This window comes from Lepisma saccharinum, chromosome 9 (genome assembly GCF_977018435.1).
Source record: "Lepisma saccharinum chromosome 9, izLepSacc3.1, whole genome shotgun sequence".
NCBI lineage: Eukaryota > Metazoa > Arthropoda > Insecta > Zygentoma > Lepismatidae > Lepisma > Lepisma saccharinum.
The window spans coordinates 32,803,203-32,820,192 of record NC_139237.1 but is presented as its reverse complement, the minus strand read 5'-3'; the positions used below and the strand labels follow the sequence as shown (position 1 = coordinate 32,820,192).

The 16,990-nt window shown below is 37.0% G+C and overlaps 1 protein-coding gene across 1 annotated transcript; it reads right to left on the bottom strand.

Annotated features, from left to right (window-relative positions):
- Window positions 1-9,014: 9,014 nt before the first annotated feature.
- LOC145992605 (glycine receptor subunit alpha-2-like) lies at window positions 9,015-16,565 on the bottom strand. The gene is made up of 3 exons (XM_083128958.1): window positions 16,518-16,565; window positions 14,251-14,440; window positions 9,015-9,250 (listed from the first exon to the last, which is right to left on the bottom strand). The coding sequence occupies exons 1-3, from the start codon at window positions 16,562-16,564 to the stop codon at window positions 9,032-9,034; spliced, it is 456 nt and encodes a 151-aa protein (XP_082985084.1). The 5' UTR covers window position 16,565; the 3' UTR covers window positions 9,015-9,031.
- Window positions 16,566-16,990: the final 425 nt, after the last annotated feature.

Here is a 16,990-nt window from a genome sequence, read left to right as displayed (position 1 = left end):
CGGAAACGAAAAATTGCAATGAGGAGAAGTACAAGTTACAGTAAAACAATAGGTAAACAATGGTAAACCAAGTAAATATAGATATAATGTAAATATGTACTGTATTTGTTCGGTTACATATATATTGAGACAAATCCATGAAGAATTACATAATTATTATAGTAACTCCATGCCTCTCCCGTATTCTGCCCGTAATTTTCCAGGCTTGTCCAAGTACGTTACTGCATATTACAAGAAACTGTATAATATGTTTCCTGCATTTCCACCTGAAATCTATTCCCTGCTGTCTGCTTTTGTTTTTCTACCGTCCCTACTTTTCATAGCTTCCAGGGCCTTCTTGCCTAGCATGCCTTGGTCGCGAATCCCACCCTGCAAGCTTGTTTACTCTGGTGGACCCGTCAGAAATATTTTTCCTCTAAAACGAACATGTGTTTCTCGTTCGGTGACCAGTAGACAGACCTCTTCTCGCCCCTCCCCCTCTGCCCTCCGCGACGAGCCTCGAGGGGTGAAGCGTGTGCCGGGGTAACTGTAGCAGATAGGCAGAAATTTAACATTACGCATATGGGAGAATTACTTTACTGGTTCTCTTGGGAATATCAAACTTCCGATGGCGGAAAAAAACATATGATGTGGTAGAGGATCCATTGAAGATTATATTTTCCAAAGGAAAATACAAAACTCCCATTGGTTTAGCCGTAACTTGAATTTAAAGTTGCTCCTCCATAAGGAATACATGGAATTCTGTAAATACTAATTCATCACATTTTTCAAAGACCGTATAAGGCGTAATAATCAACTTAAGAAACCGCTTTCAGTTGCCAAATGGGGAGAAATTCATACTCTTCATTTCTGGCGGAGATCTTTTTAGTAGCATTGCTCATTCCGACGATATTGGAATAAATGCATGCCTGGTGCGTTATTGTCCCTCTTCGCCTTAAACGCCTGAGAAAAGTCAACAGACACTAAGAAAGCATCTGTCTTAGTATTTTCACAGTGAAATACAATCTCTTATGTTGGATAGCAGGTGATATACTTTTTGATTGATTGATTGATTGATTGTTGTTTTTTAAGTCCACTTTATGCACAGTAACGCTAATCGGGACTGGACCTACAGTTTAAAGTGGAATCCGAACCACTGTGCCATGTGCCTCCACCGGGTATCGAACCCGGGACCCCTTGATTACAAGGCAACAACGCTACCACAGCGCCATCGGGGAGGCCACTTTTTGATTACCTAGTACTCCATATTGAAAGGGCTGAACTAATGTTTCTATATTATTTTTTAACCTATTTAAGATACATCTAGTTAATATTTTATAATCCGTATTAAACATTGTTATGGGTCTATAATCAACTGTCTTCCGTGGATTCTCTTTTTTTGGTATGTTGCCCTGTCGTAAGGACTGCATTTACCCATTCTGTTACCGTAGGTCCTATAAGGGGCCAAAATTGATAATAAAAAGTACCAGAAATTCCATCTAGGCCTGGGGAGGATTTCGATTTTGCCGCACACACTGCGTGATAAACTTCGTCTATCGTAAATTCTCTTCCATTTTGTGTCTAATTTTCAAACTCAGCATGAGGACAACATTGTTGGATATATATTCTGTGGAATCAGACAGGGAATTACTTGATACATTATATATTTCACAAAGGTTCTCCCGTAATAAATTACGTACAGTTTCGTCGTTTTGACACCATTCTCCTTCATTATTTTGGAGTTTGGTAATTCAATTTTTTGATTTTCTTTTATGTATTTGAACTACATGATTTAAAGATACATTTTCATCGGGGTCAATATTTATTAATTTACTTCTTGCCTTTATGCTATTTACCTTTGTGGCATATAACTGAAGTAATTGCGCCTTGACCTGTTTTTATACGACTTTATGTCGACCTATCCATATGTGCCTTATTATAAAATTCTCGTAACACACAAAAATGAAAATTTACTAAATCTTTCCAATTTCTCGTCTTTTCTATACAATACGTACGACAAAGTTTTTGGAGGGATGGTTTCAAAACTTGATCCCACCATCGTATAATATCGGTATTTTTAAGCGTTCTTCTTTGCCAACCTTCCCATTCCGTTTGAAAGTCTTGAATAAATTGATCCTCCTTCAGTACTATGGTAGTCATAATCCAATTTTCCCCTTCCCACATGTATATATTCAAATGGGGATCTCATATTCATTACTATTGCATCATGATCACTAAAAATTACAGGAATTGCTTCAATGTCTGACACCAAATGTTGTAAACTATTATGAACATACATGTGGTCTAAACGCGATGCCCCGGTTTGTGTTTTATAAGTAAAGCCTAATTTTCCTGGTTGTAATGCTTTCCATACATCAAAGACATTTAGACCAGTTACTAAAGAGTTGAGTTCTGGGGAATAACTGAAGGTGGAAGTTTGGTCTCCTTTATGTAACGTACAATTCCAATCTCCAGTAACACAAAGTCGATCTGTGTGACTATCTAAACAAGGGGCTAATTCCTGTGTTATAAAATGTCTACGTCTATTTCTATTTTGAGTACTAGAAGGAACATACACATTACAAATACTTAAGTTACCCAATTTACCAATTATAATCCTCCCACCGGGGTGAAGCTGAACATTTAACATATTTAAATCATGACGTACCAAAATTGATGTTCCCGTATAATTTGGAACACAATTATTATATTCTTTATAATATTGATGACACTTCAAGGAAGGAACCCCCACCTCTTGAATACATGCAACATCTACATTATTATTAATTAAAAATTCACAAAAGGCCACAAGTTTAGTGTCACTACTTAACTTATTTACATTTATGGTTGCTAATCGGAGAACCGGATTGGCCATTTTACTTTGCAAGAGGAAATAAGGGGACATATTAGTATAAATAATAACATTGTGCAAACATTTTTGGTCATTATACAGTCAAATTTTTTTAACCTGTCCTTTTGCAATGTCATGGCTTATCAACCATTGGCTGTTCATTACTATCGAATTTGGGGTCATTTGTTTTCAAACTTTTCGTCGTAGGATAAGCAAATGAAGCATTTGTCTTGTTTATTTTTACGTTCCTGTATTGTTTTACTTACAGTTCGAGCCGATAATTTCTGCGAGGAGGATCGTAGTTCTCTCTTTCGCACACCTCTATTTGGAAGTAAGGAGTCCTTTTCAACATCTGTTGATTCGTCATCCTCTTCATGTTCCATTGGATTTGTGTTGTCCATTTCGCGGTCTTCCACCTCCTGGGTTGATGTGACGTCAATTTTTGGTTCCACTTGTTGTTCAGGGAAGGAGTCTGGTTGCTTCCTTGTAAGGGTGGACACGTTTTCTTCAACTGGAACGGTCGGAAGCAATGGGATAAGGGGTGTCTCTTGGTCGCTATTGCTATCATTCACTTTTCGATGACAGGTCTGCTGGGGAATTCTATTTTCCATTCCGTCATCTTTGTCTTCCATGGATAACTGCACTACCGCTCCACTATAAGATCTAATGGGGCGAGTTGGAACACGTAATACCGTTGTTTTCCGGCGAGGACAGTCCTATTTTTTGTGAAGGTCGCTAGCACAAATTTCACACGTGGGTGTCTGTCCAGTATATATTATGTGCGCCATAAATTTATCGACCTGAATAAAGGACGGTATGGGTTTTTTCAATGACATTTTCACTACTCGCACTCAGTTTTGTACTTGATATCTAAACTTCTTGCTCCATGTTTCACGTGTGATGTTATCTACTACAACGAAGTCACTTAATTTGGCACTTATATGTCTTTCATCTAATTCAAGCGGGAGGTTGAACACTCGAATATATTTAATTTCACATCTCGGCCAGCATCACTGAATTTCACTTTTGTCATCTGTCCATTTTCATAATGGAAGTCTACCTCACCAGAATATTTTTCTAGGATTTTTTCCATTGTTGCTCGTCTTACTAATTTTACATATACACAGCGAACAGTTGTCGGTATCTGTATGGCGTATATTTCATCTAATGTCAATTTAAAAGTTCCGTATATAAATTCATGTATTTCACTAGCACTCGGTTTAGTTGTTCCATTATCAAAGCTTACCTGAATGGTATTTTCACGCTGCATGATGATCGTATGTTGTCGTTTCAAGTCTATTCACAAATTCAGTGAGAAAAAAAAAATCCAATTTGATCCCGAAACAGTTCACCACGGTACTCGGTTAACTCGTTTGCTCACAGCAGCTTGCAACACGTCTATACTCTACCGTGCCGTGGCACTGACTGGGGCACTACCCTGCAAGCTTGCGCTCCTGAAGGCAGGTAGAAGCAGCTAACCAATGTGAAATGTAGATCGGATTGGATTGGATTGATGTGCTGTTTTAAGTCCACTTTATGTACAGTAAGGCTAATCGGGACTGGACCTACAGTTTAAAGTGGGATCCGAACCACTATGTGCCTCCACCGGGAATCGAACCCGGGACCCCTTGATTATAAGGCGATGACGCTACTACTGCGCCATCGGGGAGGCGTGAAATGTAGATCATACTCTCCTCGTACATGTAATGTGCAATGAATACTTGTTTGTAACAAAGAAAACGAAGGTAGTACGAATCGTCGAAAACATTCAATGGAGAATTGCACATGATGAAATTTTTTCGTTTGATATTTGCGGGGATATCCTTGCATTGAACTCGAGTGGGAAAAGGGGTAAAATTTGTATGTCCTGAATTGCCACAAACATAAATAATTATTTCATTAATATTTGTCAACTTGACGGTCGTGGGTTCAAACCCCTCAGGTGGCAGAAAATTTTCATAAGTTTTAGATATATCATTGTGCTCATTGTCCATGCCGTGTGAAACGGAATGATTTAGTTTGGAATTAACGATGGGGGGGGGAGGGGAAATAACAAAACAATTTCAACGAACCGAGAAGTGGAGAAAAATTGGACAATTCTTATAAATATTAAAATTACATTCATGTTTTTAGTGGTATAATCGCAGGTAAAATCAAAGACCTTACGTGGAAGATTTTATCTTGCTCTGACCCAACCAAAAGGCATTTCGCACACATCTAATACATTCTGCAATATATTTTAAAATGTTATTGAATGTTTCATGTCGATAATTTGATCAATGCATCAATTCTTGACGCCTAGACGATATTTTCTGCAACTACATCTTCCCTCCTCTCGTCTCGAGTCTTTTCTGTTCTTCTCTTCTCCTTCTTCTCTCCCCTCCTTCTCCTCTGCTTTATCTCATATCGCCCTCCCTCCATTTCTCCCCTCTTGTCTCCATCACACTCTTCTCCCCTCCTCTTATCTCCTCTCCTGTCTTATATTTCCGACTCCACTGCGCTCTTCTCCTCCTCTTTTCGTTCTTCTCTTCTTCTCTCTTTCACTATATTCTCCACTCTCCTCTTCTCGTCTCCTTCTCTCCTCTCCAAACTCCTCTTCTCCTCTGCTCTCATTCTTTTTGCCTTCCTCTCTTCTCTCCTCTTTGCTCCATTTTCCTCATCTCTTCTCGCATCTTTTGCCTTTCTCCTCATTACTTCTCCTATCCACTTCTGTCCTTCATTTTCTTCCCTCCTTTGCTTTTCCTCTTCCCCTTTTTCTTTCTCTCTTTTCCTCTCTGTTGTCCCCTTCTGTTTCATCTCTCATCTTTTCCTTTCTGTAGATTCATAAGCTATGAAATACTAGAAAATCGATTTTCTTTCTTTCAGAAAGTATTTCTAATTTGCAACAAATGTAATTCTGATATTTTTTTCTAGTTTTATACAATAATACTTGGATTTCTTTCTTTCGCGTATTTTATAAATATCTATTGTGCATGTGGCAACCCTGAAATTTAGCCTAATTCTACAGGCAACCCAACAACGCCTTGGGTAAGTTGGGTTGTCTAGTTTAAAATGTCGATGTCCTAAAACTTTTGAGAGCCACTGTACAATAATGAGATTGTCTACTCGCCTTAATAAAAAGTTATAATTCTCTAAAATGGAACATACGTTGTTTTATTACATATTCCACTTGCGTATTTGATATATAAAACTGATAAAAATATTACCGAGAAGTTACGGAGTTGGAAACGTTATCATCGCAATACCTTGCCTTGTAATCAAGGGGTCCCGGGTTCAGTATCAAGTGAAGGCGCCGAGTGGTTTCGATCCCACTTGAAATCAGGATTGATAAAGGTCCAGTAACTCATACATTGTAATGGTTTCTATTGCATTTGGTAAGAGGGATGTAAATATTCTTCCTCGTACCATTTAAATACGGTCCTAGTTTGGTATTGTTTCTTTTCGGTATAGAAATTGGACCGAATTTATACGTCCGAACAAAAATGTCTTTGTCCACGAAGGTTTTAAATGGATTCCAAATAGATTCTATGCTCTACCTGGTCCTATTTAAAGTTGCGTTTTAAATAGATCCGGGAGAACGTTTTATATTGAAAGGGCACACTTGTAAAAAGACGTAACGCAGCGAAGCAATGACATGGCTGTTTTTCTATCATGAGCCACATTTCTTCCTTCTTGAAGCGTTAACTCAACGTGTAAATCTTATCCAGAAAAAATGGGTATAATGGGTTTTCAATCTGCTTAACTGAAGTACAGTATTCAAAATACTTCCGTACGAAATATGTAGGTCTTCGACCCAGTAGCGTACGCAGGATTTCATCAAGGGGGGGTGTTATTTCGAAAACTTTCTACAAATTCACATTTCCATTATTTTATTGTACTTTAATTAATAATAATAATAATAATAATAAATTAATTAGTTTAATTATTACTAATAATTTCTACTAATGCAGCTGCTATTTATGAAAGAAACAGAACAAAATTACATTTCTTTTGTTTCTTTGTTACAAAATAATTGTCTAGTCAACGGTTATTTGTATATGATAAGTGAGACATTTTAAGTGTGAAGAAAATCCATAAAAACAAGCAAATATTAAATTTATTGAAATAATCGAAATATGAAACTCATTCAAGGAGCCGCACTGGTCTAGTCTGACAACTTCGTGGGATATCCGGGTTCGATTCCCGTAATTGGTTGGAATTTACACAGCCTTGTCTCCGCACCCAGCCTCATAGCAATGTGTACCTGAGAGCAACCCTGGGGGATGAAGGCTACCGGAGCATGGTGCTGATCACATCACCTGCAAAATAGTTGTAGATCGAGAATCTTTGGTGCCCACCACACCACTACGTGTGCCTTCAAGGCACGATGCTAATGCACGGGGGAATTTACATTACCTATACCTATGGAACTCGCCCAGGATGATGATGAAGCGCGAGAATACATGTTGCTAAATTCCACTGAGTCTATGTTTTCGTTGAAAAGTAAGTTTATAGACATTCCAACACATATATCACTTCTAGGTGATTCACAAAGCACTTCTTCAACACTATTTAATGATGTGGATGTAGACTCAGCATCACTTGAGAGTTCACAAGGGGATGTGAAATCAGTACCGGGAAGAACGTTTGCAATAAGGTCGGCGCACTGCGACTGTGATAAATTAGTCATTTTTATTTTTTTCTAGAGCATTTTCCATAATATTTCAAAAGCTCAAGGGGGGGGGGTGTTAAACCCGGTAACCCTCCTTGCGTACGCCACTGCTTGGACCACGTTTCGCCGCTGGTTCCGTTTCGTTCATCCTATTTTATAGGCGATGAAGAATTAACTATTAGATGAGAAATGGGGCACCTAACACAGCATGTCCGAGCGATGCGATCTTTAACTGCCAGTGGCTCACATCTCTCAAATAAGAAATGCGTTTGTTTCCAACTCCGGTCTTGAAAGCCATCAAACAGCGGCGATGGGACTCAATGAGTTAACCACGTATCACCCAACAAAAAGCCGCTTGGCACAGCCTGACCCTCAGAGGGCTGTTGCGCCTGCGATATACAGTTTAGTTGAGTTTTAGTGTTGCCAACTCTCATGCTATCGTGGTTGAAAGTACCAATACCAATCCCAGCACAACCTAAGATCTGAAATAAAAGCGTCTGCGAAATCACAGAGAGATCAATGGTCAATGTACATAGGTTCTCACCTGCAGTGGGAATGCAGGGCACAGTGAACGAACTATTGGAAACTGTAGAATTTAAAATATTCAGAGATTCATTTAGATGAAATAATACATCAACAAGTGCATAAATTAGTGTAAATATTGTGTATATAAATATTAATTTTATATATTATTTTTCTTTTCTCTTTCAACATAATTGGGAGATGCATATTGTACTGAACTAATAAGTAATATTAATAGTAATAAAAATAATACTGTGTAACTAAGTGGTCTAACAGTTCTACCCCACTATTCGCAAGTTAGAATCCGAACGACGGATACATATTTTTTTTAACAATCACCCACAAGTCACTCTTTCAAAAATCCAAAAAGAAAGTCGACCTTAGGACATATTGCATGTGTTTGCGTCCAGCAGCTGGATTAGTCTTTCATACTCTCAAAATGTCAACGACGCTTTTCACGAACGTGGAAACCACGCTTGCTTGAGAATAATGAACCACAGCTTTCTCCAACGGACTGGACCGGAATTATAATAATAATAATAATAATAATAATACTTATTATTATTATTATTATTATTATTATTATTACTATTTACAAAATGGATCACAATAGTAAATTCCCAGTATTATGGTACCTCCTGTACAGAGAATCAAGTTAGCTCCTATTTCAATGGAATCATTTTTTAACATTTTAAAGCGATGCTTGAGATTTCGCTTCCGGGACCGAATTGATACATGTTAAAAGAAATCTGTTCCTTGTGGTCCTGAAAACAAATACATTAACGGACCTTCAACAACGCTGCTTAAAATTAGGTCCAGTCCCGATCAGCCTATCTGTGCATAAAATGTATTTAAAACCAAAACTAACACACTCACAATACCAAATATCACAAACAAATGTAGGATACAGATTGCTCTGTACGATATATCGTACTACATATGTGCAACAACACAGTGTACATATAGAATGTACACTGCTTGCATGTAACAAAACAGGTTAAACATCTTCATCTCATTTCCTCATTCTGTTAGTTGTCTGAAGATAAAGCCTTCCATGTTTTGTTCATCTTGTCCAGGTGATTGTGCCAAAACCAGTAGTTGAACCCTATGAACGCCAGAGGGAAGATGATGAATGATGATGTATCAAGAAGACCCTGTCGACGCAACAAGCTCTTGACGGATTTCACACATCTTCTGTTTTTCCAAAACTGCACCATCCGTCTCTCTCTGTGCTTTGGTAAGTGTTCCTGGAGATAATAAATGTGTTTTAAGAAGCAGATGTTTAACATACATTCAACTGATTTATACAGTACATTAAAATTTACTTTAACTCAAACGGGTCATTCCATGTCAAATCATCCAGAATTTTGGGAAAATGTCACCCACCATCCCCGATTTTGATGAAATTCGGTATGTTTATAGAACTTTTGATGCTGATTACAAAAATGACCACTTTTTTTAAAATTGGTCAAGGGGTTCAGAAGTTACGCGCTTTTTAAGATCTCCGTGTACGCCACATGCGGCTCCACTTTGAATGACACGCATTATGTTATAAACGATCGTATCTTCCCTCGGGTTTGCCGTAAAAACTTCAAGTTTGTTTTCTTTTGTTCAGAATATTATAAGCTTTCATTTAAATAACGTTTCAGATGAATGCATGAGTAAACATGTATTTTTATATATAGTTTTATGTATTTTTTAAGAAAAATAAATGACTAACTTCAAGAGCAAATTTCATGCAATGCCCCCCCTTCAATTTCCCCCCAATTTTATATGTAGGTAGCTCAGAATGTGTACTAATGCCTGATGAAAAAATTGGGATGGGCGGTTCAGAGACAGGGTGATAAAAAATAATTTGCATAAAATGACATTAAAAGTAAATCTTATTAAAAATGCTTATGTATTTAGCACAAAGCCTGAAGTACTTGTACAATATGTTTCAAGTTACAATATTCAAAATTTATGTTCACTAAGCATAGGCGTAACCTGGCGGGGGCGAAGGGAAGCTCTTGCCCCCTCCAAAATTTATAAGTTAAATATATTTTGTGATCCTCCTGGCACTTGAGGAACAAACGAATAAAGATTTGTGATTATTCAAATGTATTTGTCATTTTTCAAATGTATTTGTCAAATAAACCTGGACAATATTTTTATGCGATGGAAAACTTTGTGATTATCTCAACCCGAAGATAGTTTCCAAGTGACCAATTAACACAGTACCTAAAAATTGTACTCTATGCATTGCCAAAATTTCATGAACTATAAATTATGCCGTTCACATTTTAGATGGATATTTTGACCATTTCAACAGACTGAAGTATTTGACTTATCACTAAGTACATATGTCTATCCATTTGTGTTGTTAATGTCCACTGGACACAGCATACTTATTGCCCAGTTGTGGGAAGTTGATGGACCAAATGGATGCAAGAATTTAATAGCTGCATCGCCATTTTCACGTGGACTTTTGAAGCAATCCTACAAAAAAGTTTGAGTCACGCACAGGCATGCTACTACATAACTGTTTACTGTTGGAATTCGGAAAGCCACTTCTTCACAAAAGTCAAACCATGCAGTTATACAAAACATATTACATCAGCACTTACTATTTATGCTCTGACTGTTAAACAACTAGTGTTTCGAAGTAAATAGTTATAAAGTTACAAGTACAGTTACTTTTTATTTAGGAACTCTAATTGTAACTAGCTACTTTTAAAAGTAAGTACCTGTAACGTTAACAACGGTAACAGAGTTACTTTTTGCATTAGGGAAGTAGCTAAATTGGACAATTCTGTTCCAGACTATAAAAATAAAATATGTACCTTCTCCGGATGCTACGTGAAAGGATTTTCTTGGAATTGCTGGCAAGGAAGCTAAACTTTGTTGCATGCTAAATTTAGAACATCCACGCTTTACTGTAATTCATTTCTAATTGTATGTAAAAACTCCATTGCTTTTGGTAGACTGTTGTCCAGCTAGGAGAAAGTCATTATAGGGGGAGTGGATCTTTGGATCTTGTTGAACTTGGAATGGAGGAGAAAGAAATAGGTGCAAGTGGAATCAATGACACCATATTCAAAATACCGTGGTCAGCATACAAATAATTTTTAATTATAATCGTTCAAGCAAAGCTGACTGTGTTTTCCATCATTTATTAGCAGTAATAATGTAAATATATGAATACATATTATGTACTAGAAACAAAACATAAGTAAAACACGGAATTCTTCATGATCATTGATTTTGTGTAACGTTCACACAAATCAATGATCATTAACAGTACGTTACTGTTACAGTAACTGTAAAAGAAACTCTGTTACTTTCAAAGTACCAGTAACAATAACTGAGTAACTTTTTTAATGATTGACTGTAACTTGGTTACTTGTAAAAAGTAACTTACGGAACCTGTAAGTTCAAAATAGTGCATACTTCCTGGTACTGTTGTAGTACTTTGCAATCGCTGACACATTGTACTAAGGGTTGTTGTCATTTCACCCTAGATGATTACTAAGAAATTTATGCCTTGAATACTATTTCTACATAAATGCCGTACTTGTTGCTTTATACTATAGAAGTCTTTACAAGTATTTTTACTGTTCCAACCATCCCGTCAGAAGGATATTTTCTGTGGTATGTGGCGAAAAAGCTCCATTTGAAAAAACTTCAATCAGCACAAATGTGTAGTATTAATTCTTACTTCATATTACGTATCCCCATGAAGAGTAGCCAAAAAAGAACTTCCATATTGAGATAAAATGCACAAAAAGAATGTTCTCGAAGATAAATTTGCTAAACGTGGGAATGTTAATAATAATTATATATTATATAAAAATTTAAAAAATGAAGACTGTTGAAACTAACTTAGATACAGTGGAACCTCAATTTTACGTTATCCAGGAGACCAAGCTGAAAAAACTTAATACGCGGGAAAATGTAAAATCTTGAAAAATTTCTAACCAGACCATCAAGATTGAATGCAAAATGAAGGAAAATGTAAAATCGAGGAACATGAATCGGGGTTCCACTTTAATTATTACTTGCAAATTTTAAATTAATCTATAAATTTGGGAGAGGGCAAGAGCTTCCCTTTGCCCCCGCTAGGTTACGCCTATGCTTAGTGAACATAAATTTTGAATATTGTAACTTGAAACATATTGTACTTCAGGCTTTGTGATAAATACATAAGCATTTTTAATAAGATTTACTTTTAATGTTATTTTATACAAATTATTTTTTATCACCCTGTCTCTAAACTGCCCATCCCAATTTTTTCATCAGGCATTAGTACACACTCTGAGCTACCTACATATAAAATTGGGGGAAAATTGAAGGGGGGCATTGCATGAAATTTGCTCTTGAATTTAGTCATTTATTTTTCTTAAAAAAATACATAAAACTATATATAAAAATACATGTTTACTGATGCATTCATCTGAAATGTTATTTAAATGAAAGCTTATATTATTCTGAACAAAAGAAAACAAACTTGAAGTTTTTACGGCAAACCCGAGGGAAGATACGATCGTTTATAACCTAATGCGTGTCATTCAAAGTGGAGCCGCATTTGGCGTACACGGAGATCTTAAAAAGCGCGTAACTTCTGAACCCCTTGACCAAACTCAAAAAAGTTGTCATTTTTGTAATTAGCATCAAAAGTTCTATAAGTATATATAATTTCATCAAAATCGGAGATAGTGGGTGACATGGCCTGGATGATTTGACGTGGAATGACCCAAACTCAAACATTTTGTGGACAATTTCACACATGAAATAGCAATATCATTGTGGATAATATTGTTAGACCTTACTTTGATTTGTGTAAAAAAATAAAAATAATAAAGTGCTCCCCTGTGCTTTGCACCACGCCATGAAGGCGTATAGGGTGTGTGGGGTTAGGGCCCTACATTTTCTTGATCTCGGCTGAGGAGGGAGTGATGTGATCAGCACCACGCCTCTGGCCGTCTTTACCCCCTTCCCTCAAGGGTTTCATCCAGGTACCCACTTTATACGACGCTGAGTGGGCGCAGGAGCCGCTTAAACAGGTTGAAAAAGTTCCGGTTCTCTCCCGCATGGTAGTCAGAACTTTGATTTGTGTGGCTATACGATATTTAGAGGGCACTGCTATTCCAACACATATGTGTTCCTAGAGAGGAATACTGATGCTCCACTTCAGGAGCATATTTCATCGTGTGAGGACGAGAGGAAAGCAACTCCTAAGGCGGAGTGGTTGCGTCGTTGACTTGTAATCAAGGGGTCCCGTGCTCAAAATCCTGGGAAGGCACATAGTGGTTCTGATCACATTTTAAACTGTAGTTCCAGTCCCAATTAGACTTACTGTGCATAAAGTGTACTTAAAACAACAACTCAACAAATACAGGAGAGAGGCAATAAGGTATTTTAAGGAATACGTGACTGCACTTTTCTGCTAAGGATTAGAAGTGAAGATATGTCGATCTGAGTACAAATAGTGCTCTTCAAAGAATAGTTTTAAAACAAAATAAAAACCTAATTTTTGGAGTTAAGTTCCTTTCGTTCTCATTCGACGATTGTACTGCAATTTTACTGCTAGAGTTGCAGAAGTCATCTCTATTACCACATGCTGCATTGAAGTGTCATAAGATCACATGATGCTCAGGGGAATAGCTTAGCAGATAACCTCATGCCCATACAAAGCTAATAATACTAACAAAATAGAACTGCATCAAAGAAAATGTTTTATTGATTTGGTTTATTTTACTTCGCATTTGTACCAATCTTGGCTAATCGTGAATATGAGGATGAGTGATGATATGATGAAATTGATGAAGGGACATTCACACACAACACCTATACCCAGGCTGGAATTTGTTTCATGGGAAAAACATACCAATCAACATGAAGAATCTTCATTGAAGTGATGAGTGTTGAATGTTCACTTTGCTCGCAAGTTTTATTTTTTGGCGTCTATTTCCGTATTCTCATCTAAATGAAACACGGGGACCTTCTTGAGGCATATAACTGAAGTAATATATTTTATGAACTGAAAAATAACATTATGAACATTTTGAGCTCATATTGAGCAGTGCTTCTAGTGCATGGCATGCAGTAGGTGGCTTGCGAACTGACAAGAAAGGTTCAGCGAACTAGACGACGTTATTGTGTAGAGGTACCAGCGACTCTGCTCCCTCGCTCCCTTCCCTTTTCCGATAAATTGCAATAGCTCAGTCAGCCACTTTCGTGGCGGCTGTTATGGTATAAAAATACTTACGAAAAGCTTGATGCGCGTCAGAGATTGAACAGCGTAGGGGTGTGGTTCCGGTGATTTGTTCCGCATGAGTGAGCAGCGGCTGCTCAACAAAATGACTGCGTACTCCAGAAGGGCTCCCACCACGAACGTCATACAAGCGATGAACCACTGCTCCACGGGCTTCACCTCGAACGAAGGACTCAGCTTCTGCCTGTTAAAAATATATTTTGAAAAAGTGTTTACGGGATTCCAAGACAAATAAGCAGGTGTTAACTGTTAATCTTCGGATCTGACTATTTTTGGTGAGCGAGTCGATTTTTTACCCAATATTAAGTCAAGGGTTTTATCCGATTTTTAAGGATTTTTAAAAACGGATTATTTATAAGACACTGTATTTTAAAATTCGTGTATCTCGGAGTAAAGCTACAGAGATTAAACTGGTCATCTTTTGAACATAGAGACGGTAAAAGGTTTTTTTCTAACACTATTCGGTCAAGTATTCGATGTGTTCAATTTTGGAAGTTTTCAATAATAAAAAATAATATTTCAAGCATTTTTTTCTCATTTCTGGATTTTGAGCTTCTATATTTCTTACGAATAGTGTGTTTGGCGTTTTGGAATTGCAAGTAGACGCAGCCATTCATTCTGAAACTCGTCTTGAGTTGAATAACAATTTACAACAATTTCGGAGTAAATACAACACATATTTTTACATTTAACTCCTTATTGTATAGCTACTGTCAAAAGAGAGAAGTGTGATAGTTTTATTTGTGTAAATGTCAAAGAATATTCAACCCTCAAAAAATCCCCCAAAATTTCTACACTGCCAATAATTTCTCCACATACCCCACAACCACCGCTAAAATTTTTACGGTATTCCCCTAAATGTTTGCAACACATTATTTTATTCTAATTCTGACCCCGGTTTTAACTCTCCACTATTCTAGGAACATTTTGAAACACCTAGCATGGAAATTCTGATAATATCATGTTCCTTGTTATTTAATATTTTCGTGGAGAATTCTTGCAAAACCCTCGTGGCATTTACTTTGAAAATATCGTGTCTCGTAAATAAGCGATTTTTTTTAAATCGACTCTTGCAGCAGATTTAACAAAAAGGAATCGACACCTACGAAAATTTATCAAAATCTGAGAGTTCGACGTGTAATCACTCTTTTCTTTCAGGTGTTTTTTGATACAAAAAATTCAAAATCTTACTTTTCTATGCATTTCATACATTACAACTATGTGTTGCTTCATGAGTAATGCAGTTAGGTGTTTCCTTACGTACAACAGGTTGGATTGAGGAAAGTCTATCCCAGGCTTCTGTCTACAAAATGGACTCTACTAGTGAGGCAAATTCTCTTTGCAAACGGTTTCAAAATGAAAAATAGCGATAAAAAATCAGTCAACATCACACACACACACACATATGCATATACGTGCATTTGTGTGTTGGAAGTCTATACTTATACTTTATATTACTTTACTCTAATTACTACTACTAAACAACAATACTAACTTTCTTACTCTCACTTGTTTCCACACTAAACCACTCACGAACTTAAAAAAAGAAAATAGAAAAATATAAATACCTCTTCCAGTATGTTTCATCATCAATGAAAAATGCTGAAAGTCTAGTTGTATCAATTGTATTATTTGTAGAATTAACATCGTTGTTCTGGATCACCGAACAACGATGTACATACATGTAATGTTCAATTGAAAAATAAAGAAATAGAGGAAAATTGAGACGTTGGAACAGAAATTCAACGGATATGAGGTCCTGGTGTAAAATTCATGTACCAGGACAACAAGCACATAGCCCTGAATGTATGATGATGGAGGCTGGGCTACTGTCGGGGGTTCCATCTCAAGTTTATTAATCTATTGTTGAAAGTCTATTTGGCCTCGCTACAGAGGGAGGATGATAAATTTGTAATTGTAACCAATGCTCCATTGTAGGTGGTTACCATAGATAACTTATAATAAACAAGCTACTTGCGAAAAAAAAATATCTGGAAATACTTATGAGCACACAGTTTTTGTGCACAACCTGAATTTCCAGTCAAGAACTTATAACAAACTTCCAATCTATTGTGTTGGTGAAGCCCTCATGTTATTTGGCTAATATGATATGAGTGGTTACCGTGGTGGAAGAGGAGCAGAAACTGCCTGGATCTTTCATTCGGCGGGTATGTATGTTAACATCGTATTTCAAAGGTGCTGAGTGCACAATTGGGAATGAATTGGAAATCACATCTCAAGGTCAGTGTTAGTTCACTTACCGGAGGGAGTTGAACATTGTGACAAGAGTGAGGAGAGTGGTCATCATCAGCGTCACCCTCCCTGGAACCATCTCTGTGTTTATAATGAAGCTGCACCAGGACAGGGCAACCAGGAGTCCACTGGGGAAGTATGTCATCAGCAAGTGGGGGGAGAGATCCCTGTACAGGTACACAGTAAGATACAGTCGTTTAATGAGAAAATCTGAAAGTATATATGTGTAGATAGATCTCTAACAGTATTATCCAGAAGAACCTAAATAAATTTGTTAAATATATATAATATTAATATTTTCGTAAAATATTTCACTGAGGAAAATAATATAAATATTCCAATCATTGGTGAAATGTCTCTAAATTGAACCTCGGTGCACTATTTTGAACAAAATTGAACATCGTAGTAACTGACAGTGCCATTTGATTTACTCAGATCGGCTATAGAAACTGCATATGCAGTCTAAATTACAATCCGTATT

Bases quoted from the DNA above. Each gene is read 5' to 3' on its own strand.
- LOC145992605 (XM_083128958.1), bottom strand. From the start codon at position 16,564: ATGATGACCACTCTCCTCACTCTTGTCACAATGTTCAACTCCCTCCG. The intron at 14,441-16,517 runs GTAAGTGAACTA...TATTTTTAACAG, and splicing joins ACAATGTTCAACTCCCTCCG to GCAGAAGCTGAGTCCTTCGT. The intron at 9,251-14,250 runs GTAAGTATTTTT...TATTATCTCCAG, and splicing joins TGACGCGCATCAAGCTTTTC to GAACACTTACCAAAGCACAG.